The sequence below is a fragment of the Furipterus horrens genome, unplaced genomic scaffold, assembly GCF_987537825.1.
Source record: "Furipterus horrens unplaced genomic scaffold, mFurHor1.1.pri manual_scaffold_5, whole genome shotgun sequence".
Taxonomy (NCBI): Eukaryota; Metazoa; Chordata; class Mammalia; order Chiroptera; family Furipteridae; genus Furipterus; species Furipterus horrens.
The window spans coordinates 143,104,598-143,129,596 of NW_028327175.1; the positions used below are offsets into that span (position 1 = coordinate 143,104,598).

Below are 24,999 nucleotides of genomic sequence, written 5' to 3' on the forward strand. Positions count from 1 at the left end.
AATTAAGATTAAAAAAAGGTTACAGGTAAGGTCAGCTAGCTCTATCAATTGGGCAATCCTTACAGCTCCAAACAAAGGAAACGACCCAATCTAATGATTTTAGGTAATTTTTTTTTATATGCAGTTAGAGAATACCCTAAGAGCTGCGTCAACCAATTGACCTAGAGATACAGAATAAACAAAATTATATTCACTGTGGAGCATACCTCCATGGAAGATGTCATTAATGCTTGAACAGAGGTTCTGCTGTATTTTACACTTCAAGTTACCACATGGTCATGGGCTCAAAGATGGGCTAGATGCCAAGTCATATAAAGCAGATCAAGTAACATAATCTGTGCCAATATTGTTTTACCTCATCACTACACTTTCTAAATGACCTAACAATGCTCTCAATCAGACTTCTTGAACTTAGTTTTAGGAATACAGCTCTGTTCAAATATATCTTTAACTCGACCTCATTCTAACAAGGAAACAACTTTCACTTAACAGTTATTTTAGAAGTATTTAGAAGCATACAAATAAGAAAACATACTTACAGATTGTATATCTTGTAATGGTTTTTATGCTTTGAATCCAAAAACCTTAAAACAAAACAAACAAACAAAAAGCCACCATTAACAAAAATGAGCTAACATTTGAAATTACATTAATACTATTCAGAAAAACCCAAAGACGAATTCTGTTTTTCCTAATCTCAAATACCATTTTAGAAAAATAAATAAAAACTCCAATAAATATTCCTTCCATGGGTTAAAACTAGTAATCAGGTCATTCTTAAATAATTATTACATTACACAGATTTATACAATCTGAAGTAAAATTAAGAGCTTTTCATAGATTATTTTCATAATCTTCTCTCTTCAGCCTAACATAGTGGGGTTGAGTATTAAGAAACAATTTCTTCAAAAGGAAGCATTAGCATTTAACTTACATTACCTAGCTCATAGATTTGGGAGAAACAGTCATATGCAATCAAATAATATTAAAAATAATCCTAAAAGCCATCATTTTCTTTCCAACTAAAAACTTTTGATATTTGAAAGATGTAAGTAGTAACTATTAACTCTGTACAAAGTCTATCAAGCTTCTTCTTATATATTTTTTCTCACTTGATGCTCACAAACAAAAAAGATAGAGCTTATTCACATTTTACAGATGAGATAAGTAGCTATTCAAGAAATTACAGGACTTGCCCAAGGTCATAGAGCTAGTAAAAGTAAAAAAAAAAAAAAAAATCAGGACCAAAGACCCCTGCCTCTAACCATTTAATTAAGAAACTAATGACACAATTATACCCAACATAAGATATACTTACTATATGCCAGACACTATGTTAATGAAGTACTTTATGTATATAAATTTGTTTAATCCTATGAGGAATTAGAAAATTATAAGGCTGGGAAAGTATCAGAATAAAGGGAATAAAAAGCCAAATAGAAAACCTAAGGTAAGATTTAAAGTCCAGGAGGTTCAACATATAAGTAGGAGTTCCAGAGAAAAGAAAACACAAGAAAATTCAAGAAAAATAGCCAAAAGTTAAGGACAGGAGTTTCCAACTGAAGGACACAGAGAGTATCCAGCAAAAAAATGATGAAAATAGGCCCAAATAAAGGCATACCTATCTCAGTGAAATTTCTGAATATTGTAGAGGTAAACATAAGACCCTAGATGCTGCCTAAAAGGAAACAGATTTCATTAAAAGAATCTGCAATCATAATGACATCACCCTTTTTAATGACAACACTGGCAGCTAGAAAAAAATAAGGTAAAACTTTTTGACTCTGAGAGAAAATTATTCCCTACCAAGAGAGACTATAAACCAAGAATGAATATATTAAAAAGGCATTTTTAAGTAAGCGAAGTCTCAAATAATTTTGCTTCCCATATATTCTCTCTCAGGGAGTTACTAGAAGATGTATTCCAGCAAAACAGGTGTGGAAAACCATGAAAGAAGATGACAAGTTCCAGGACCTGGGAGTCAAACTCATAAGAAAAAAGAATGACAGTGAAGGAACATCGCAAGCAGACAGCATTAAAGCAGGCCTCAAGAAGAATTAATCCAATTATGGCAGACCAGAAGACTCCTAGGGAAAATAAAATCGGTATAATATCAAATGTGCTCAAACGTGCTGTGAGATTTATACAAATGGGGGCAAGTTCAGGATGAATTAAAGTTAAGAACATAGAAATTAAAGTTTAAAAAAGAGGGAGGAAGGAAAATGAACTGTAATTTCAGGGAAAACAAAATATGCAGGAAAAATTGGTCATAATATACTACATCACTTAACTGTGATTGATATTTAGTCATATCCACATTAAAAAACCCAATACTGATAAAACAAATTACAGTATAATTACTGGAAGGAGGGAGAATAGAGAGAAAGTCTGAAAATATTTGTGTTGTTGGGGTAGGGGAATAAAAAGGATCCATAAATCTGGATGTGAACAATTATGCTACACAGTAGTAATAAAAGCAGTACTTGTAACTTTGTCAGGAATTGAAATATTTTCATGTCATACTAGTTGTTGCAGATATCAAAATATTTATAACCAACGCCTCAAACTTAAGTCATTAGACATGCCAATATTTTTTCATTTTTATTTAAATATTTTATTGTTGTTCTATTACAGTTGTCCCAATTTTCCCTCTTTGCTCTCCTCTGCCCAGCTCACCTCCCACTTCTCCCAGTCAATCCCCACCCTGTTGTCCATGCGTCATTCATACATGTTCCTTAACTAGTCCCTTCCCCTTCTTCCTACTCCTATCCCCTTCCCCACAACCCTCTGATCCTTATCAATCTGTTCCTTGCTTCAATTTTCCTGTCTGAGTTTGTTTTGTTCATTAGATTACTCTTATAAGCGAGATCATATGATATTTGTCTTTCAAATATCTCACTTAGCATAATATTCTCCAGCTCCATCCACGCTGTCATGAAAGATAGGAGTTCCTTCTTTCTTTCTGCTGCATAGTATTCCATTGTGTAAATGTACCACAGTTTTTTGATTCACTCATTTACTGATAGGCACTTAGGCTATTTCCAGCACTTGGCTATTGTAAATAACTCTGCTATGAACATAGGGGAACAAAAGAAGGGTATAACCCCAGAGTGAATCACTTAATGTGTTAATAATTACATCATTTTATCAGATAATTGGTTTTAAAATATTTTCATAACTATCATCAAAACTAATAAGTATATTTGTAATAATATGAATTTTATTTTATGGACTTAAAGTCACTTTAAGGAGTCCATAAGCCTCAGCAGACTGCCAAAAAGATGAATAGCATAAAAATAAAATTGTAAGAACGATTGTCAAAGGGTAGAAAGAAACACAGAAAAGTAACCACATTCTTTGTTGTGGTGGTAGTTGTTAGTAAACCCTGTAGAACTATTTGGTTCTAGTATTTCATGTGTACAACTCTTTTTAAGATAACTATTTAAGGTATGTGTCACTTTTTGTGATTCTTTATTTTTTAAAATAATGTCTTTATTTTCAATTATAGTTAGGATACAGTATTATATTAATTTCAGGTTTACAACATAGTGATTAGGCATTTCACCCAAATAAATCTAATGCATATCTGACACCATATGTAGTTACTACAGCATTATTGTCTATATTCCCTATACTATACTATACATCCCCTAGACTATTTTTATAACTAGCAATTTGCACAACTTTTGTTCCCTTTTTTTTTTTAAACTTATTGATTTGAGAGAGAGAGAAAAGGAGAAAGAGAAATTTGTTGTTCCATTTATCGATGTATTCATTGGTTGATTATAGTATGTGCTTTGACCAGAGATGGAACCCATGACCTTGGCACAACGGGACAACACTCTAGCCAACTCAGTTACCCACCCAGGGCAATTTACACATCTTAATCACTTTCCCCTTTTCACCCATCTCCCCAAGCTCCCCTCTCACCTGGTAACCATCAAAATGTTCTTCATATCTATTAGTTTGTTTTGTTCATTCATTCGTTTTCTAGATTCCACATATAAGTAAAATCATATAGTTTTTGTCTTTCTCTGTCTGACTTATTTCACTTAGCATGATGCCCTCTGGGTTCTTCCATGTTGTCGAAAATAGCAAGATTTCATCCTTTTTTAATGGTTCAGTAATATTCCATTGCATATATATACCACTTTATTCATTTGTCTATTGATGAACACTTAGGTTGTTTCCCTGTCTTGGCTACTGCAAAAAATGCTGCAGTGAACATAAAAATGAATGTCTTTTTGAATTAATGTTTTGGGTTTCTTCAGATAAATACCCAGAAGTGGAATTGTTGGGTGTTTCTTTGTCTCATTACAGCCTTTGTTTTAAAGTCTATTTTGTCTGATGTAAATACTACTACCCAAGCTTTTTCTTGTTCCCATTTGCATGAGATATCTTTTTCCACCCCTTTGACTTTCAGTCTGTGTGTATTTTGCTCTGAAGTGGGTCTCTTGTAGACAGCATGTGTATGGGTCTTGTTTCCTTATCCATTCGGCCACCCTATGTCTTTTTAATTAAAGCAATTTTGTTTCATTTAAAGTAACTACTGCTAGGTACATAGTTATTGCCATTTTATTATTCATCCTTTTAAATCCTTACCCAAGGACATACTTAATGATTTTAGAGAGAAGAGAAGGGAGGGAAAAGGTAGAGAAAAGAGAAACATCAATTGTCTCTTGGTCGCAACCCAACTGGGGACCAAATCTGCAACCTAGGCATGTACCCCAGCTGGGAATCAAACCCACAACCCTTCAGTTCACAGGACAATGCTCGAACCAACTGAGCCACAGCAGCCAGGTTTATTCACGTTGTTTATCTTATTTTTCTTCTTCTTCTTCTTCTTAAGGAAGACCTTAAACATGTCTCCTAATACTGGTTTGGTGGTGATAAACTCCTTTAGTTTACCTCTTTGTCTGGGAAGCTCTTTATCTGTCCTTTGATTCTAAATGATAGCCTTACTGGGTAGAGTAATCTTGGCTATAGGACCCTGTTTTTCACCACTTTGAATATTTCATTTCAATTCTTTTTGTACTGCAAAGTTTCTGTTGACAAAGCAGCCAAGAGTCTGATGGGAACTCCCCTGTAGGTAACTTTCTCTTCTTGCTTTTAAGATTCTGTGTCTTTAACCTCTGCCATTTTAATAATGATGTGTCTTGGTGTGGGCCTCTTTGGATTCATCTTGTTTGGGACTCTCTGCCCTTCCTGGGCTTGTATGTCTATTTCATTTCACCAAGGAAGGGAAATTTTCTGTCATTATTTTTTTCAAACAGGCTTTCAATTCCTTGCTCTCTCTCTCTTCTCCTTCTGGTTCCCCTATGATATGATGGTTGGTACATTTAATGGTGTCCCAGAGATCCCTTAAATTATCCTGAATTTTTAAAATGTTTTCCTTATGCTCTTCTGATTGGGTGTTTTCTGCTACCTTGTCTTCTAATTTGCTAATTCAATCCTCCACTTCATCTGTTCTATTGTTGTCTCCCTCTAATGTATTCTTCATTTAAGTTATATTATTCATTTCTGGCTGGCTTTTTATGTTTTCTATCTTCATTTTTATGTTTACTATATCTTTGTTAATGTTCTCACAGAGTTCTACTCTTCCCCTAAGTTAATTAAGCATCCTTATAACCAGTGTTTTTAACTCTGCATCTGATAGATTATCTCCATTTTGTTTTCTTTTTCTTTTCTTTTTCTTTTTGGAAACCTCTTTGTTTTTATTTTTTATTTCTTTTTATTTATGATAATACAGTTTTTCCCCCCCATTAACATTTATTCCCCTTATGTCCCCCTGCCCTACTGCAATCACCACAGTTTGGTTCTTTTTCTGGAGTTTTGTTCTGTTCTTTCGTTTGGGATCTTTCTTTGTCTCATTTTGGGTGCTTCCCTGTGTTTATATGTATTAGGTTGAGCTACTACATCTCCTGGTCTTGGTAGAGTGACTTTATGCAGTAAGAATCCTGTGGGGGCCCTAGTGATGAAATCTCCCTTGTCACCTAAGCTGAGTGCTTCAGGTGTGTCCCTTGTGTCGGTTGGGTGTGCCTTCCTACTGTAGTTGAGCCTTGACTGCTGTTGGCACTGCAATGGGAGGGACTGGCCCTGAACCTGACTGGCTGTGAGGACTGGCTGTGATTACATCAGAGGAGCTGTTGTGAGGCGCTGACCCCATGAAGCAGGTTTGCTTTAGTGGTGCTCTAGTACCTGCCAAGTCTGCCCTTTCGGTGTATCTTCCGTGCATATGTTTGGGTGGTACTCTGGTGTGGTTTGAAGCTGACCGATACATGTTGGTTCTGGGGCCTCTTGGGAAAGCCTCTGGTGTAGGCCAAAGTCAGCTGCCTTCTGTGCCTGGTCTAGGGCCACCTGGGATGGGCTACAAGGTAATCTGCAGATGGTTGCCACTTACACTGAGTTTGGAGGTGCCTGGGAGAGCCTAAGCTGTGAACGAAAGCCGGCTGCCACTGGTTGCAAGGTTTGGGGCTGCTTAGAAAGACAATTGGGCATGCAGAGGCCAGCCACTGCTTTTGTCTGTGGTTTGTGAACCTCTTGAGAGATTTTAGGGAAATCCCCAGCACGAGCTGAGACAGGCCATTTTTATAGAAAAGCCACTAGAAGTGGCTTGGGTGGGCCTGAAAGTTGGGTGGGGCAGGGTTCCAGGAAATCACCAGTGTGAGGCGAGGTTGTTAGCAAGGTTAATGGAGACTCAGACTAGGTGCCTCCAGCACCTAAAGGCAGGATGGAAGACAGGCTCAACAAAGGAACAGTGCCTACCAGCACTTCTGTCTGGAAAAAAGCTGTCCCTCCAGCCCTGGCCTGGATGCTGAAGACAACTCAGTTGGTCATTGTATGTCCCTGGGTGCTGCCCCAGCACTGGAGTACAGAGCGAGTGAGTCTGGCAGAGTAAATCTGGGCTCTGGCCCTTTAAGAGCAATGCACGGGACTTCAGCAGGCCTCCATCTCACTCAGCAACAATCACCTCTGGTTTTCACAGGCAGAAGTTACAGAAACTTCTCTTCCTGGCACTGGAACCCTGGGCTGAGAAGCCCGGTGTGGGGCTAGGGCTCCTAACTCCTCAGGGAGTACATCCATAGATGAGACATTCCTCCCGTTTCTTAACCACCGCACTTCTCCAGTCCACATCTCCGCTCCTCCTACCGGTCCAATGTGGCTTCTACTGTATATCCTTAGTGATAGAATTTTTGTTCGACTAGTCTTCAGGAGGTCCTCAATGATGGTTGTTGTACAGTTTAGTTGTAATTTTGATGGGGTCATGGGAGGAGGCGAGCACAGCATTTACCTACTCCTTCACCTTGACCGGAAGTTATGCTTCTTTGTTTTTAACCCACTACTTCAACCAACCTAGGAAGCACTGATGTTAGATTGTGTTATGAAGACTTATACCGAACTGTAAATACACTATAGTAAAAGTAGTTTGTTACACACCCTTTTACGCCCTTTATCTTCTACATTCCTGTACATTTTTCAAATTGTATCTTTGGATTTTTCTTTAAACTAAGGTAAAATTTACATACAATAAAATACACATATCCTAAGTGTACAACTCTATTAGTTTTGTTAACAACCACCCCAATCAAGATAACACACACTTACAGCACCCCAGAAAAATGCCTTCATGACCATTTCCACTCAAACTACCCTAAGCTCCCAGGCAGCTACCAATATTACCATAGATTAATCTAGTCTTGAATTTCATATAAATGTAATCATATAATATGTATTCTTTTGTAACTGGCTTCTCTATAATGTTTTTTCACATTCTTGCTCTTATTACATGTAACAATAGTTCGTTCTTTTTGTTGGGATTATTGCATTAGATGAATATAACACCATTTGTTTATCCATTCTCCTTTGATAGCTATATGAGCTGTTTATAGTTTGGGGTTACTATGAATAAAGTATGTAAATATTCTTGTGCAAGTCTTTTGGAGGACATATGCTTTCATCTCCCTTAATCAAATAATAGCTAAGAGTAGAATTGTTGGATGATAGTATGTAAATATTTGCTCCCATCTACAATTTATCTTTTCATTTTCTTAATAATGTTTTAATTATCAACAATTTTAAATTTTTAAAAAATCCATTGTATTAAATTTTTCTTTTGTTTAGAACTTTGTATCCTGTCTGAGAAATATTTCCCTACTCCTAGAATTCATAAAAATATTCCCTATGATTTCTTCAAGAAGCTTTATATTTTTAGTCTTTTCTCGGTTTGTATTTCAATGTGGTTGGAAATTTAGAGAAATGTTAAGGTAACTGGAATAACCAAAATATAAATTTTAAGAATAGTGATTATAAAATTTAGAAAAAACTCACTACTTACACCCTGCCATACCTTCCTCCATGGGTTTCTTTTGTTAGAAAATGAATAAGCAACAAATGATCTGCAACATTGTATATGATGTTCTCTCAGAAAGCCTACAATGGAAATGTGAGCAGAAAAAGAGGTATTTGGGAAGATAAACAGTTCATTTTTAATTCATTCCAACTCTGGTAATTTTAAGTTTTAAATCCAAATACCTAAACCAACACTATATTAATAGGGATGTACACATATAACTGCCCAGCTCCAGGGAACACTACCCATGCGTGGCAGCCATGCATACATATTATACTGGAGTCTAGAGGATAAGATACATACTACAGTGATCATACTGGTTATCATGAGTTTTCAGAGACAGAAATGAAGGTTTTCACTATTCACATTCAACACCTTCCACAATTGTGTTGTTAAAACATGAGCATATGTTACACTCAAAATTTTTTTCTGGCTTCTAGCCAAGATGGAGGCGTAGGTGGACACAATTCACCTCCTCGGACAACCATAGGATTACAACTACCTCAAAAGAAAGAAAACAATCAGAACTTCCAGAAACTCTAACTGTACTGAAGTCTTACAACCAAAGATTTAAAGGGGAAGTGTTCATCCGGATGTGTAGGAGGGGCAGAGACAGGGAGCTAGAGTGGAGAGGATGGTGTGGCAGTGACAGTGGCAAGGCAGTGGCTATGGCCAGTGGGCCGAACGTGTGGTCCTGTGTTCATGTGTGGTGTATAAAAACTGGGAGGGATATCTGGGAAACAACCCATCCCCAGGCTAGACCACCCAATTCACAGTTCCAGCACCAATAAAATAAAGCTTCACAGCTTCTGGCTGTGAAAACCAGTACGGGTTGGGCAGCAGAAAAACTGCCCATCTCTCAGGAGAGTCCATGTAGAGGGCCCACACAATCCTATAAGTATGCAAACCCACCCACTCTGGGAACCATCACCAGGGCAACAGCTAGAGGGGCGCCAGTCGCATACAGGAAGTGGGTGAAATGATGTAGAAACTACAGGAAACAGAAATTCTAGGCCTCAAAAATACAACATATGAAAAGAAAAACCTATTGCATGGTCTTAACAAAAGACTGGAGACCCCAGAAGATCTGGCAGATCTATTTTCCAAGTGACTGCATCTCCCATCCTACATGTTCATACAACAAACGTAACTTTAACATTCCCCATCAAGTGGTAGAGTCTACGGTTCCTTCCCCTTGAACTTAGGCACACCTTTGTGATTGCCTTAACCAAGAGAGTATGGCAGAAGTGATATTCAGTGATTTTTAAGGCTATTTCATAAAGATGCCATGCACTTTCCACCTCGGACTCAGGATCTTCACCCTTGGCACCAAGTTGTCAGGCTATTAGAAATCCTAAACTAGATTACATGGAGGGGCCACATGGAAAGACCAAGTACAGGGGTTGTGGCCAACGGCCTCAATGAAAACGCAGACAACAGCTAGCATTTACCAGACATGCCAATGAAAATGCCTTTAGATGGTTCAGCCCCCAACTCGCTATCTCCAGTCACTGAGTCTTCCCAACTAAAGCTCCAGCCATTGTGGAGCACAGACAAGCCATCTCCACCACGCTGCGTCTGAATTCCTGTTTCACTGACTGAATATGGATGTATATGTATATGTATATATGTATCTTCTAAAATACATACACACACATACAAAGAGGTACGGAAAAATTCAATAGAAAAATTAAAATGGAATACCTAAAAACATTCTATTAACTCCAAAGAGGAAAGGAAAAGAGAAATGAGAGAATGAGAGCGAATGGATAAATATAAGAAAACTAAACATAAACAGAAAGATGGGAGATGTAAACAAAATATATCAGTAATTAAAATATAAATGTACTAAGCACTCCAATTAAGAAAGTCAATTATTATGGAGCAACTTCAAAATTGACCTTTATAATATTTCTTTATGAAATATAGTACATATGTTTACATTACTTGCTATACAAGTTGGAGCACACTCCAAGCACATTAATATACTATGCAATATTCAACTCGGAAGAAGATTACATAAATCAAATGCTAGCTTTCTATTTAATACCACACTACTGAACTCACACCAGTAGAGGAAAAGAAGTCTGGGCTGCAAGATAAGCTTTATACTGACTCTGAAAAGGCCTCAGAAATTCAGTTATTACTTTGGTGAAGTTACTGTGGTTGTTCAGAATCTGATCTTCCACCTCTCAGATCTAATCCTGTCAGCATACTAAGGGGCACTTTTTATCAGGGACAAATTCAAACTCATGCCATACAACCGATTTATTAGCATCTGATGACCATAATGGAAATATATTAATTAAAAAACCCAACTGCCACAAGAACTAAATTATTCATATCTTTAGGACCAGTTCAGTATCTTATCACAAGCCTTTCACCTTTGAAAAGTGAAATCAGAATGCTACTAATTAAAAATGTGGACTCAAATAAGAGTAGTTAGTTAAATGAAGCAATTTTTAACAGACTAAGACATTCTGAAGTTTCCATCTCCACCACAGGAATGCTCTTGCCAAAAATATCTGAAGTTCACGGGCTAAGGCTTCCTTTCTCTTGGCTGTGCTTTTCCTATGTTTCAGTAATAGCTCATCAATCCTTCTTTCCACTGAAAAACTAGACATATTTCACTGGATTAAATTCAACTGTTTCTGTAAGGCCCAAGAGTCATTCTGTTTCTTAAAGGTCAATTGGTACATCTTTGTCAGCAGTATATATTGATACTAAAGTTTATATAATTAGAGCATTATATAATTTTCAAGTACATGGAACATTGATAAAAATTCATCTAACAAATATTTATTGAGCACCTGCTACGTGACAAGCACTACTGTAGACAGAGTGGTTACAAAACTCTAAGTACTGACAACCACAATCTTAACAACAAACACTCCTAGCTGCTAGAGAGAAACCCAGGAGCAAACCCTCGTTTAAGGAATCCAACTCAGAAAACAGCCTAAGAACTTTGGACAGCTCCCACTAATCCAAAAACAGGTTTAAAAAAGGAACATTAGCATCTGGAAAATAAAAAAGCAAAATAATTACTTATCTGCTACCTTTTTCTATAGCTAACTCACTGTTTGGTAACCATATTTATTTCCTCTGCTGTATTCATGTTAAATCAACGTTTGCTCTTAGAACCCTAATATACCTATAGTTGCTACTGCTACTACCATAACACAAAATTGAATTACTTCTCATTTCAAAACTCAAATAATCTTTGCCTTAATCCCATTAATACAGACAAGCTCCAAATATTCTAGATCTTAACTATTTTCTCTTAATTATCTTCAGGTTGTCAGAATTAAAATTAATTATATATCCAATACAAGGAAAGTAAGTATCTTGTTGAAAAAGGTACTTTTAACTCTTGCCTGCACAGTACTGCTTCTCTCCTACATTACCCTGAGTTAAAGAGAAAAGCAAAACTAAGAGTTGTATATTAAATTCTACTCAAAGATAATAATCCCCAGTACTAAAGAAAATCTACTCTCTTTAAAGAAGTATAAAACTAGAGGGAAAAAAAATAAATAATAAAGGAAGCGACCTATAACTACTGAAAAAAACGCAGGTTATTCAAAATATGAATAAGAAACTGCCAAACATTTCTCCAAAGAAGTGTAAACATTTTGCACTTTTACCAACATGGGTGAGAGATCCTATTGATCTACATCCTTGCCAATCCACTAGACCTTTAGCCATCCCAGTAAATATGAAAACGGAAGCTCATTGTGTCTTAATTTTAATTTCTTTGATGATTTATTCTGAATATATTTTCATATGCTTTGTTGATCATTTAGATATCTTCGTTTGAATCACTTCTGTTCATGTTATGCTCTTTTCTTTATGAGATTGTCCCCATGAATCTCTAAGAGCATCTTTATACTGTATAGAATTCAAGTCCTTTGTCAGATGCATTGTGAATAACCTTTTTATTTTTATTAATGGCAATTTTCAAAGAAAAAAAGTTTTAAATGTTGATGAGGTCCAATCTGTCAATCTTTTTTATGTGCTTAATCTTCTATGTACTAAGAAATTTTTGACTAAATCAAAGGTCATTAGATTTTCTTCTGTGTTTTCATCTAGAAATTTTATAGTTTTACATTTATGTTTCTACCTAGTATCCATTTTAAGTTAGTTTTTGTTTATTATGAGAAGTATAAGTAAAGGTTCATTTAATTTTTCATACTGACATCCACTTGTATCAGCATAATGTGTTAGTAAGAGTGTCCCTTCCTCAGTGCATTTATCTTAGCACCTTCATCAAAAAATGCATATATGAGATTTTCTGGAATCTCTGTTCTGTCCCATTAATCTATATCATATGATCCAGCAATTCTATTCATAGGTATTTAGCCTACAGAAATGAAAATTTATGTCCACAAAAGTCTTGTACATGCATACTCATAACAGCTTTGTCCAGAATATATCCAAATTGAAAACAGCCAAAATGTCCATCAGAGATGAACTACAAAAATATTATGCTAAGAGAAAGAAGCCAGAGAGAAAAGAGTACACACTATATGACTGAATTTATATGAAATTCTAGTACAGGTAAAACTTATCTATAGTGAGAGAAAGATTTAGATATTGCCTGGAACTAGGATTGGTGCCTGATAAAAAAGAGGCAAGAGGAAACTTTTTACCATAACAGAAATCTTCTAAATCTTGGTAATGGTGATGTTTACATGGAGTACACATATATGTCAAAACTCACTGAACTATACACTTGAACTGGGTACATTTTTACTGCATATAAGTTAAAATGCAATAAAGTTTATTTAAGAACAATTTGATAATAACTATCAAATTTATAAAATGCAACCCACCTCAAAAAACTCAAATTTCTTTTGATTAATACCAGAGATAGCAGAAGGAGCACATCATTTTTGGAAATTACAACTTTTTAGGGTGAAAAGCAAAAGCAGTACTGCCTTGAATGCCACTGTCCAATGGAACTTTCCACAATTATGAAAATGGTGTATATCTGTGCCATCCAACACAACAGCCACTACCACATGGAGCTACTGAGCACTTGAATGTGACCTAATGCAGATAAAAATCAGTAAATGTATTTATTATAATTAATTTAAATGTAAACATAAAAATCTACAAGTGGCCAGAGGCTACTGTATCGAATAGCACAAGTCTAAAAGATACATATATATGAAAAAGTCCATTGGAAGACAATGCATATGCTTCTTAATAAGGTAGTAGCATATTCCTGGAAAAGAGCATAAAACTGAAACAAAGATACAGTAAGAACTAGGGTCTTCACAACTATCGAAATAACTACTGAAAAAAATGATTTTACTATACGCAGTTTTCTAAATTCTTGATATGCTTGATTAGTTTCCTTTTGTCAGTAGATTAATAAAGAAGTGAACTACAACTCTAGACTTACTGCTAACTCTGAATAAAGAACAAGTTTGAGTGGAAATGCCAGGAAACGGAGAAAGTGCTCATATAATTTTAGAGTTCACATCAGAACAGGGAGGAAATACTGGAGTAGTTAGATATGATACAGATCAGTAAAACGGATTTCAAAAGGTTCATTTGAATAACAGGCTATGAATTCATAACTCCAAAATCAAAAAGAAAATACTATAACTAAAATTCTATACAAACAATTACAAATGATCCACAAAACATGAAAAACAAAAATTATCTAAAAAGAGAACTTACCCTTAAAGTTCAGCTTTTAAAAGGTATATATAACAACCAGGGGATGGGGGGAATAATCATATATACATTATAAATACAAAAGAAAGGGCATGGAATGGGTAAATGTTTATAACAAAAGGAACACTAACCATAAAGCAGAATTCCACAAGTTGGACAGCTATATAATGCAAGAGGCAGAAAAAAAGCAGGAACTCCTAAATTCCCTTTCACTTCCATCTTCGCAGTCCTAGAGAATGTTGTTCAGTAACTCAAGAGTGGTGAGTGCACAACATTTCTCTAGATTAAAAGCATTTTCTAATTTGCTACTTAAGCAACATTATTTCTTAAAAATATTTAACAAACATCTATCAACAGAAAAATCTTTGCTATTCCATTATACATATTTGTAAAGCAAACAATAAGCAATCAACTGCTCAAAACACAGATAATCCACCAAACTATCATTGCTTCATCTGAATCTCATAAAAGTGGCAAGAGAGGCAAGGCATTATAAAATTGTTTGAAGAAAGAGTACCACTAATTTTCTTATTTTTCAGAGTTCATAAAAATCATTAAAGAAAAAAGAAAAAAAAATGAGTTAAAGACAGGGTCAGTACACACCTACAAACCAAAGGAAAAAAAAAAAGGTAAGGCCAATAAACATCACAAAGTTGCTTACCCCTCAATTAAAGAAATGCAATAAAAAAATTAAAAGTACAACAAACTGCAAAGTTTAGGTCTGATAGTATTCAGTTTGCCAAGGTTGTGAGAGGGGAACAGTACTCTGTTACACGTTGGTGAGAATATAAAATGATAACATTTTTGAAGGTAAAGTTTAAACCACAGATCCACTGGTCCCACCAACTCCACTACTAAGCATTTACCTTAAAGATAAATTTGCAAAAGGTCACCAAGATACACATATGAAATTGTTTATTAAACCACTGTTTTTAGCCATAAACTAGAAACAACCCAAATATAAATATATACATACATATGTATATATAAAGAGGGGACTGTTTATTATAATATATCATAAAATGGAATAAAAAAGAGCCAATAAGAGAATCAATTACATCTCCTTTCCTAAATATGTTAAATGAGAAAAAAGCAAGATGTAGAAGAGTACACAATATGTTCGTTCCATTTGTTTTTCTTAAATAGTGGGTATAAGATAAAAACAATTTTTTAAAGAATATATGAAACTTTTAACTAGACATCTTTGGGAAGAGGATCTCAGGATAGGAGGAGTAAAGTACGAGAAATCTATAAGAGATACCATCATCTTTGGGCTGCTAAGCATTCAAAACAAACCTAATTTAATGAGGATTTCAAGAGATGAGAAGCAAGTACTCCCCCATCTTTCTCTCAAGTATGCAGGCCTAGATCAGGTCTTCCTGCTCTGGACACTGAATTTTAGGTAGTGAGAATGAGGTACAGAGGAGTCAGATATTATTCAGAGAGATCTCCAGGGAAGCTGAAACACTAGCAATCACCAGTATCCAGTCATCGCAGCAGTACGTGGGACAGCAATTGTCCAAGCAACAATGTCCTCAGCAGAGAATACTCTTACTGTAACCTCTTGACTATGTCTTGCTTCCTTTAGCTTCTGCAATCTTCAAAGTCTGGTTTGCTAATTATGAGCTATGAGCTACCTAATATTTTTCAAAAAATTATTTTCTGATTTAGAATTACTTTCAGTCATGTGCAACCGAGAACACTGACTTCTTTCTTTCACAGTATTTTCCTACAGGCTTGTTTGTTAGTTTTTTTTAAGTGAGGGTTGATGAAATCATCCTTTCTTGTGTGCTCCCTTTAACATTTGAACTTTACAATTTCTTATCTAGCACTTTGGGCAACAGTGAGACTAGCATTAGAAAAAACAATCTATTTAAAAGAAAATACCACAGCATTTTTAAAAAGGAAGGAGGGCAAGTTCTCTCAAAGAACTTGAACATTGCTTAGGGAAACATTCACCATGGCTGCCCCTCCCACTTCCTCCTCTCTCCTCCCAAGGATTTCATGCCCACAACTGGCTCACTGCCTCATAAGTTTGATACAATAGAAAGGCGGAAAAAGGCAAGAAAACAGCATTTCCAAAGGGAAATGGGAAAATTAGCTGTAGATATTTGGAAAGTAGACAAAAACTTAGACAAGAATTGAGAGGTTAATACCCACAAAACGTGGAAAATCAAGAATACAAATCCTTCTAATGCAAGCATACCTTACTTAAAATAAATTCAATGTGGTAAAATCTTAATTCATTAAAGACAGTTGTGAGAATAAACACTGACTTCATTTTTTTAGTCTTTCCTTTCCTCAAAGAATTTTTATTAAATAGTTTTAAAGACACTGCCTACTGTCAAAGTGATGTATAAACATATATATTACAAAAAATATAAACATTTTGTAATAAGAAATTAGTCAAAGGAAAATGGCAGAGCAAGAAGCACCAGGAATCCATCTTCCCACATAGACAAAAATTGTACTGGCATAACCCATCTGATTAACTATTTTAGAACTCTGGAGACTATTTCAAAACTTGTAGCTTCCAGGGGAAGGCTTGGACAGTAAATCGGTTCATTTCAGTCAATTTCAAATCTTAGTATGGTAGCAGCTCCCCACCTGAACATCCTCTTCCACCTGTCTCCTCCACCCGGCAGGCAGCCATGCCATATTCCTAAAGCAGCTTGCACCAGCTTATGGGACCTTGTCCCCCAAATACCAGGGATCTGTGTTCCTATCCTTGATTTCTGCTTCTGATTAAAGATGTGCAAACACAGAAGGAGACTATCACTATAGCAATCCCCACGGACTGAAACAGCTTCCAGGGGATTTTAAATCCACAGCCCATTTTTTTTTCTTAATCTTTTTCCCACTCCTTTTGGGGGACTGACACTTAAGAAGCATAATGTCCAGGTACAGGCTTTTATTTGAACATAAGTTTTCGACTCCTTTGCATAAGTAGCCAAAGAAATGCAATTTCTTGAGTGTATGAAGTAAGAAACCACCAACTGTCTACTAAAGTGGCTGTAACATTTTACAAACTGTGGGTTTTTTACATATTCCCATATTGTATAGGAGCAGACTTTTTTTACACAGTACACTGGATGATTCCACCTATATGACATTCTTTAAAAAGTCAAAATTATGGAGGCAGGAAAAGCATCAATAGTTACTAGAGGCTAGCGGGAGAGATGAAGGCAAAGCATAGAGCACTTTCAGGGCAGTGAAACTACCATGTATGATACTATAATGGTGGATACATGTGATTATAAATTTGTCCAAAACCCACAGAATGTATGACAACAAGAGTGAAACCTGATATAAACAATGGACTCTGAACAATAATAATATGTCAATGTAGGTTCATCAATTTTAACTAATATACCACTTAGGTGGAGGACATTGATAATGATGGAGGCTATGCATGTGTGGCTGCGGGGGTATATGGGAAATCTCTGTACCTTCTGCTCAATATAGTTGTGATTGCAAAATGGCTTTTAAAATCATCTATTTTTTAATAATAAAAAAGGACTTCACAGCTAATATGATATGCAATGGTAAAAGACAAAGTTTTTCCTCTGATGTCGATAACGAGACAGGAGACTTATTTTCACTTCTACAAAGTACTAAACAATCAAGACAGAGCACATAGGCATGGAAAAAGACATTCAGATTGTAAAGGAAAAAGTAAAATTATCATTTGCAGATGACCTGATCTTATATGTAGAAAACCCCAAAGATTACACACACACACAAATGTGTTAGAATAACAAATTCAGCAAAGTAGCAGCATACAATATTAACATGCAAAATCAGTTGCTTTTCTACACACTAACAAAGATAAAAAAAAATTAAGAAAACTACATTTAGAAGAGTAAACAAAAAATGAAGTATCTAGGAATTAATTTAATCAAGGAGGTGAAATACTTGTACATAGAAAACTATAAAACATTGCTGGGAAAAAAATTAAAGACCTAAATAAATAGGAGACATTCCAGGTTCATGAGCTGGATGACTTGCTACTGTTAAGATTTCAATACCATTCAACACAATCTACAGATTAATGCAATCAAGATCCCAAAAACATTTTTGCAGAAATAAAAATTCCACCTTAAAATTCATATGGCCTCTCAAAGGACCCTGAATGGCCAAAAAATCTTAAAATAGAAGGACAAAGTTGTAGGACTCACAATTCCTGATTTCAAAATATGCTACACAGCTACAAAGTGGGAACTGGCATAGAGATAGACATATTACTAATGGAACAGAATAGAGCCCAGAAATACACCCTTTTATATATGGTCAAATAATTTTATCACCAATGTGCTAAAACCATTCCATGGGAAAAGAACAGTCATTAATGATGCTGGGAAAAGTGGATATCCACATACAAAGCATTAAGTTGGACCCTTATCTTATACCATATACAAAATTTAACTCATTAAAGACCTAATGAGAGGCCTAAAACTATAAAACTCTTAAAAGGAAAATTAAGAGAAAAGCTTCATGACACTGGATTTAGCAATGGACATGACAGCAAAGGCACAGGCAGTAAGAAAACAGATAAATTGGACTGCATCAAATTTAAAACTTTTGTGCATCAAAGGACACTATAATAAAGTAAAAGGGCAACCCATAGAAAGGGAGAAAATGTTTGCAAATCACATATCTGATAAAGGATTTATATCCAAAATATATAAAATACTCCTAAAATTCAACAACAAAAGAACAAACCATCCAATTCATAAACAGGCAAGGGACTTCAATAGATATTTCCTCAAAGATACACAAATGGTCAATAAGCACACAAAAAGATGTGCGACGTCACTTATCATTAGGGAAATAAAAATCAAAACTACCAGGAGGTGCCACTTCATACTCCTTAGGAAGGCTATTTTTTTTTAAAAATAAGCTCTGAAAATAACAAGCATTGATGAAAATGTGGAGAAACTGTTAACACTCGTGTATTGCTGGTAGGGGTGTAAAATGGTGTGGCCACTACAGAAAACAATATGGTAGTTTCTCAAAAACTTAAACAGAATTATCATTTGATCCAGCAATTCCACTGCTGCAGGTCAACCGGAAGAAAATGAAAGCAGGGACTTCAATAGATACTGTTACACCTACGTTCAAACCGGCATTATTTACAACAGTCCAAAGTGGAAGCAATCCAAGTGTTCGTTGACAGATAAATAAACAGAATGTGGTATATACATCAAGTGAAAGGAAATTCTGACACATACCACAACATGAATAAACCTTTAAGACATTATATGCTAAGGGAAATAAGTCAAGTCACAAAAAGACAAATATTGTATGATCCCACCTACATATGGTACCTAAAGCAGTCAAATACATAGTGACAGAAAACAGAACAGTGGTTACCAGGGGTTAGGACTAAGGGGAAGGGAACTTACTGTTTAATGAATACAATATTTCAGTATGAGATGATAAAAAAGTTTTATAGATGGGATAGTGGTGATGGCTGAACAATATAAATGTGCTTAATGCAGTGACGTGTCAAAAATGGTTAAAATGGTCAATTTTATGTTATATATATATTATCACAATAAAAAAAATACTCATCACCAGCTCTATTCATCCTCAAACCATATTTCTGCTTCTCTCCTAAAAGCAACTGCACTCAACTACTCAGATTCTTTTTTGTGGCAATTAATTCATTTCTATATAATGTTCTATAATACAGCTCCTTGTAGGTTTATTAATTATCTACATATTTTCTGCCATGGTAGAGGAGGCTTACGAAACTAGCAGTGTACACACATACTTCTGTTTCACATCTTTTAATCCCCCTTAACTGTTAATATCACAAGACAGGGTTAAATCCATCAACAGATAATAATTGCTTCCTGTTTCTAATTCACCTATTTTTCTAAGACCCTACTACATCTTTTCCCCAAATATTTCGACATCTATCTATCAGTTTTTATTTTTGTTTTTTGACCCCCTCTGTCCTACTGCTCTTCAGCTTGTAGCCCAGTTGTCATCCTGGGACTTCTTTTTCACTTGAGTTGTATCTTCTCTTTACTGAATGAAGCCCTTTTCTTTTATGGTTTATTCCTTTGTTTTTCCGGGGCACATCTTCTAGTAGTCTCCTAAGAAATGTTGCATGGATATATATTTTCAGTCCAAGTATCCTGTTTTCCTACTTTTGCATTTAATTGAGAGTTTTGATAGGTACAGGCTTCTAGACTGAACATACAACTTCTGAAGCGCATTCTCTCCATCTTCTATCTTTAATTGTACTACCAAGAATTTAGATGTCATTTATATTCCTAATTTTTCCTAATTGATCTTCAAAACTTCAAAACATTATAATTATTTCTGGTGTTCTTAGAGAAATTTCATAATAATTTACTTGGTATTGGCCTATTTTCACTTATTATGCTCTGCATTATGTAGGTCTTTTTGATCTTGAGACTCAAATCATAAAGTTTTCTGGTATAATACCAGTAAAAACCTTCCCTGACGATTTCCCACACTGTGTGGACCAACACTGTGTCAGGGCAAACAAAGGACAACAACAGGCTAGATTAGCCTAATAGTTTCCAGTTTCTGTCCTCTGATATATAGGATTATATGGTTATTATGGAAATGAGCTTTGGAATCTGACAGACCTGGACTCAACCCTCAACCTCACTCACTACTTGCCAACTGTGGCATTTGGGGGGAAAAAAACATTTTTTTTTAAATGATTAATTTGTATTATGTGATTTTCACCTCAATAAAGGGAAAAAAAGCAGGAAACAGAGGCAGTATGAGGGTGGAGGTCAAAAGTCGTTGGAAATGGAGAACAGAATTGATGCTTGCCTCAAAATTATTTTGAAAAAATTCTATATACAACCCCTAAACATTAAGTTGTCTAAATAATCTCTCAATTCTTTTTAACTCAATAGCCAATAATGATAATGTTGGGATAAGAAACATTTTTTTTACTGAAAATCAACATACAATTAATCTAATGGTTGACTGAAAGATCAACATATAATTAAGAAAAAAATGTGGAAAATTTCTGCATTAAAAAAAATTCATGAAACAGGAAAAAAGATGGACTCTTGAATCTGTAACTCAGCTGCTTATATATGGGTAAAAAGTGATAGTATACAAGATAATAGATGTCTTTTTAAAAAAATCATCATATCAGAAGACTGGACTCTAAGAATTTCCTTACAATAAATATGGAAATCTTCCCACATCTGAAATCTTCCCAATAAAAGAGGAAGTAAATTATTTCCCACTAATATAGACTAGGGGAAAATATTGTTATATGCAACTTCTTTCATTTTCAACATTTCCCAATTGTGCTCCATAAAACACTGTTTAGAAACATACTATTTAATACACAAGAGAAAAGAGACAAGGGGAGAGGATGGAAGGGAAAGAGAAAGGGGGAAAAAAAGGAAAGCAGCATATTAGAATTTCCATCTTGGGAGACTTCCAGTGCATACCAGCAGTAAGAAAGCCAGTTCACCTCTATTAAACCAACATTTCCCTGATTCATTACGGACAGAACAATTCTCAGGCTATGTGTGTTAAACACATGAAGTATCAATTTGTTAAAGACTGCTTAGATAGATTTATGCCAGATAACATATAAATCAGATAACTTAAAATTATGAGGGATAAGACTAAAATACATATCAAAGATTAATCAATTATCTGAATAAAACATTGTTCCATACTACCAGCTAGCTAGTCAGAGCAAGAGTTTAGTGGCAAGAAAGTAGGGGGAGAAAAGGTGGTAACAGGAGGAAAAGAAGAAAAACAATCGGGGAAGAGTTAGCTCTTCAACTTCCCTTCTATGAGCTGTCCTTGTTCTGCCCTGTCTGTTTTGATTGCTTATTAACAAAACATTTGCAATTAAGATAGGAAAAAAAATTCACTTTGGTTCACTTTTTCCCTCCTCTCCCTTTCTGTTTATTTTTTACATTTATTATTGATCCAAAGAGGTAACCTAATAAAGGGAAGTTAAATTTTGTCACAAATGTACTTTACCTTAAGTATAAAATTCACATTGCTATAACATGTCATATCCCAAAACAGTTAAATTTTACTGGATAATTTAAGCATGAAGGTATTCACAACTGGAGTTTCTTTTACTCAAGGCACTGATATATAACAACAACAAAGTCTGAACTCTGCGTAATATTTCTAGTTTGGGGGAAAATAATATGAAAAAATATGGATTTTGAGAAAAGATAATATTCCTAGACATCCCAACACAAAGGGTTAGGACAATGCAACTCAAAATAGTTTCATTAACAGAAAGGGTAATAAGAAAATAAAGACATTTTTCACTGAAATATTATCATCTTTGGAACAAAAAGAAACCACTAGATTATAACTACTGTCTCCAATATAGTGTGAACTAATCAAGAATATCAAGGTTAATTCCAACAGACAAATTACTTAGAAATTATATTTATTTTCATTTTAACGCTCAGGAAAAACTACATCTTCCTTCCCAGTCTCTGTTCAGTCTTTCTCTCGTTAAAAAAAAAAAAAAAAAAGGTGGGGAGTGGGGTAAGCAACTGAATCCAACAAAGCCCTACTGACCATTTATCCCCCAAATTAAAAAAAAAGACAAACAAAAACAAGCAAAGCTATTATATTCAGCTGTAATTTGTTTTTATATATTACCATTACCACTACTATAGGGTGACAAGATCAGTCAGCTAAAGCAACCATTGGCTACAGAACACACCATACACATAAAACTTTTTTTAGGAATAACAGATTTGGAAAACTTAAAAGCTAGATAAAATAAAGCAGATACATTAAAGCACATAGACTAAACTTCAACTTTGGTTACTGATTACAAACTAAGTGTGTGAATCGATTCAGAAGCATAAAAGTGGTGGTTATGAAGCCAGAAGATGATAAAAATATTCGCAGCACAGTGTTTTCTTAGTGAAGTTATTACAATTTGAGGTCTGATAATCAAATGTATAGCTCCAGAAACTGGACTTCATCAGTAACCTAAAAGATGATCATTTAGCCTCAGCGACTAACTCCCGGTCATAAGAGATTAATACACATTCGGAAGAGAAGAATGAAAAAAACTAGCACACCAGATTAATTTAACATGTAAATATCCTTACAGTGATCATGAAACTCATCCTTACTCTTTCTCAGTATGAGCACTTATCTTAGTTAAATACAGAATTATAATAATGTGAAGGAGACCAGTTTCTGAGATCGTTCATCTCGGCCATAAAGAGGCCTAATAAACACTCCTGCACCACAGAGAAGAATACATGCCTGGTGACTGTACTGCTCATTTCCCAGATTGGCCATCCTTCCGTTCAAAGCTTACTTCGCTCATTCTTTTTTCTATCACCCATTGCATTTTCTGTTAATATTATCAAACTGTTACTTCCATGGATCTTCAATGTTAAGCATCCTTCCACTGTGTCCTCCCTATGACAAGGGCAAATTCATTTCCCTGTTTTCAATTTCTTAAATAGTACTTCTGACAGCCTCATGTGTACTACCTATAATTGTAACTGAAACCACAAAGAAGCAGTTTGGGGTTCTTTCGTAGTTTTTGTAGAAACTGAAATTGAATTCTGAATACAACATGAATGCTACAAAAACCCAACTGGACACAATTCAGTGCTGCAAAAATGTAAATGTACTTTGGTTCAAAGCAAATTGCTGAAAATTAACAACTTATGGCTAGCTCATATAAGGGTATATGTAGGCTTATATAGTTAGATAACTTATTACAAAAAGAATTCTACATTGCAAAATGCTTTAAAATGCTTTACCACTCATTAAAATATTTAATTTTCATAACTGCCAAATATTTAAATTGAAACAAGAAAAAATCCAAAATTTAAATTTTTAAAAGCCATTAAAGTTCCTAATGATATTTAACAGCTAATTTAACCATGTATATATATTGCTGCTCTGAAATAAGAATATATATAAGACTATTTACACAGCAAACACAAATTCCTTCTTCTAAAATACATCAGGTATTGTTAGGCCATAAATATATAAAAAATATTCAAATTGGCCTTGTTCTGAGCTGAATGATAATACTACTAAAATAATTATACAAAATTATAAAATGCACAAAGTTAGGTTTTGGTATGCCCAGAAATTCCTTTCTAGATCTCTTATACCAAATACTTTGTTAGGTATTTGATATACTTATGATCTATTCTAAACTGCTCTATGTAAAAATACATAATATCAACTATCTATACCTTAGGATAAATACAATTAAGTGAATAAATGCAATCAAGAATGTTATGACTAAACCCCAGTTGTGAAATTAAAAAACAATAAAAAATAAAAACCATAGTGTAACAAAATCCAGGCATTAACCTACTGAGGGGCACTTTGTATAGAGTCCATGAAAGCACATCACATACACCTAATTATGTAAAAAGTTCATTCTTATCAAATGAATGAGTTGTATCCCACTGAGGACCATTATGTACATTAAGGGGAAAAAAAAAAAGGCAGTTGTAGAGCATCGACATAACAAAAATCAAGTTTATATGACAAAGTACATCTTTTCCGGTGGGTTAGAAATCTTTTCTAAATGAAAGTACAGCATTAATATATCAATATTCAAAAGAGAAAATTAAGAGTTCTTACCTTACTACATCATCAATATTGTTCCTGTATACACCTTCAAGTCTTTCTGCTGGAAAACCCATAGCAATAATGTTTGGATAAATATCTGAGTACTTAAGTTAAAGAAAATATCTGAAATATAAAACAATACAAACCACATATACACATTTTAAAACATTAACTGGTTATTTTTAAAAAGCTTTCCCTACTAGAGCTACACTAATAAAAATCATCAAATTTATTTATAAACCATCATGTATAATTAAGAAATACAGACAAGTACATTAATTTTTTTTTTTAATCCTCAAAATGATTACTTGGCAAAATAATTTTCAAATACCTCTACTAAGTGCACCAAAGGTAAAAGG

The 24,999-nt window shown here is 34.8% G+C and overlaps 1 protein-coding gene across 1 annotated transcript in view; it reads right to left on the minus strand.

The window, feature by feature from the left end:
* PTEN (phosphatase and tensin homolog) overlaps positions 1-24,999 on the minus strand; it is a 78,811-nt gene that overhangs the window by 33,859 nt on the left and 19,953 nt on the right. Inside the window, exons 3-4 of the mRNA XM_090279406.1 lie at positions 24,653-24,737; positions 540-584 (exon numbers count right to left, since the gene is read on the minus strand). Coding sequence (XP_090135532.1) covers positions 540-584; positions 24,653-24,737 — 130 coding nt within the window. The remainder of the gene's footprint in view (positions 1-539; positions 585-24,652; positions 24,738-24,999) is intronic.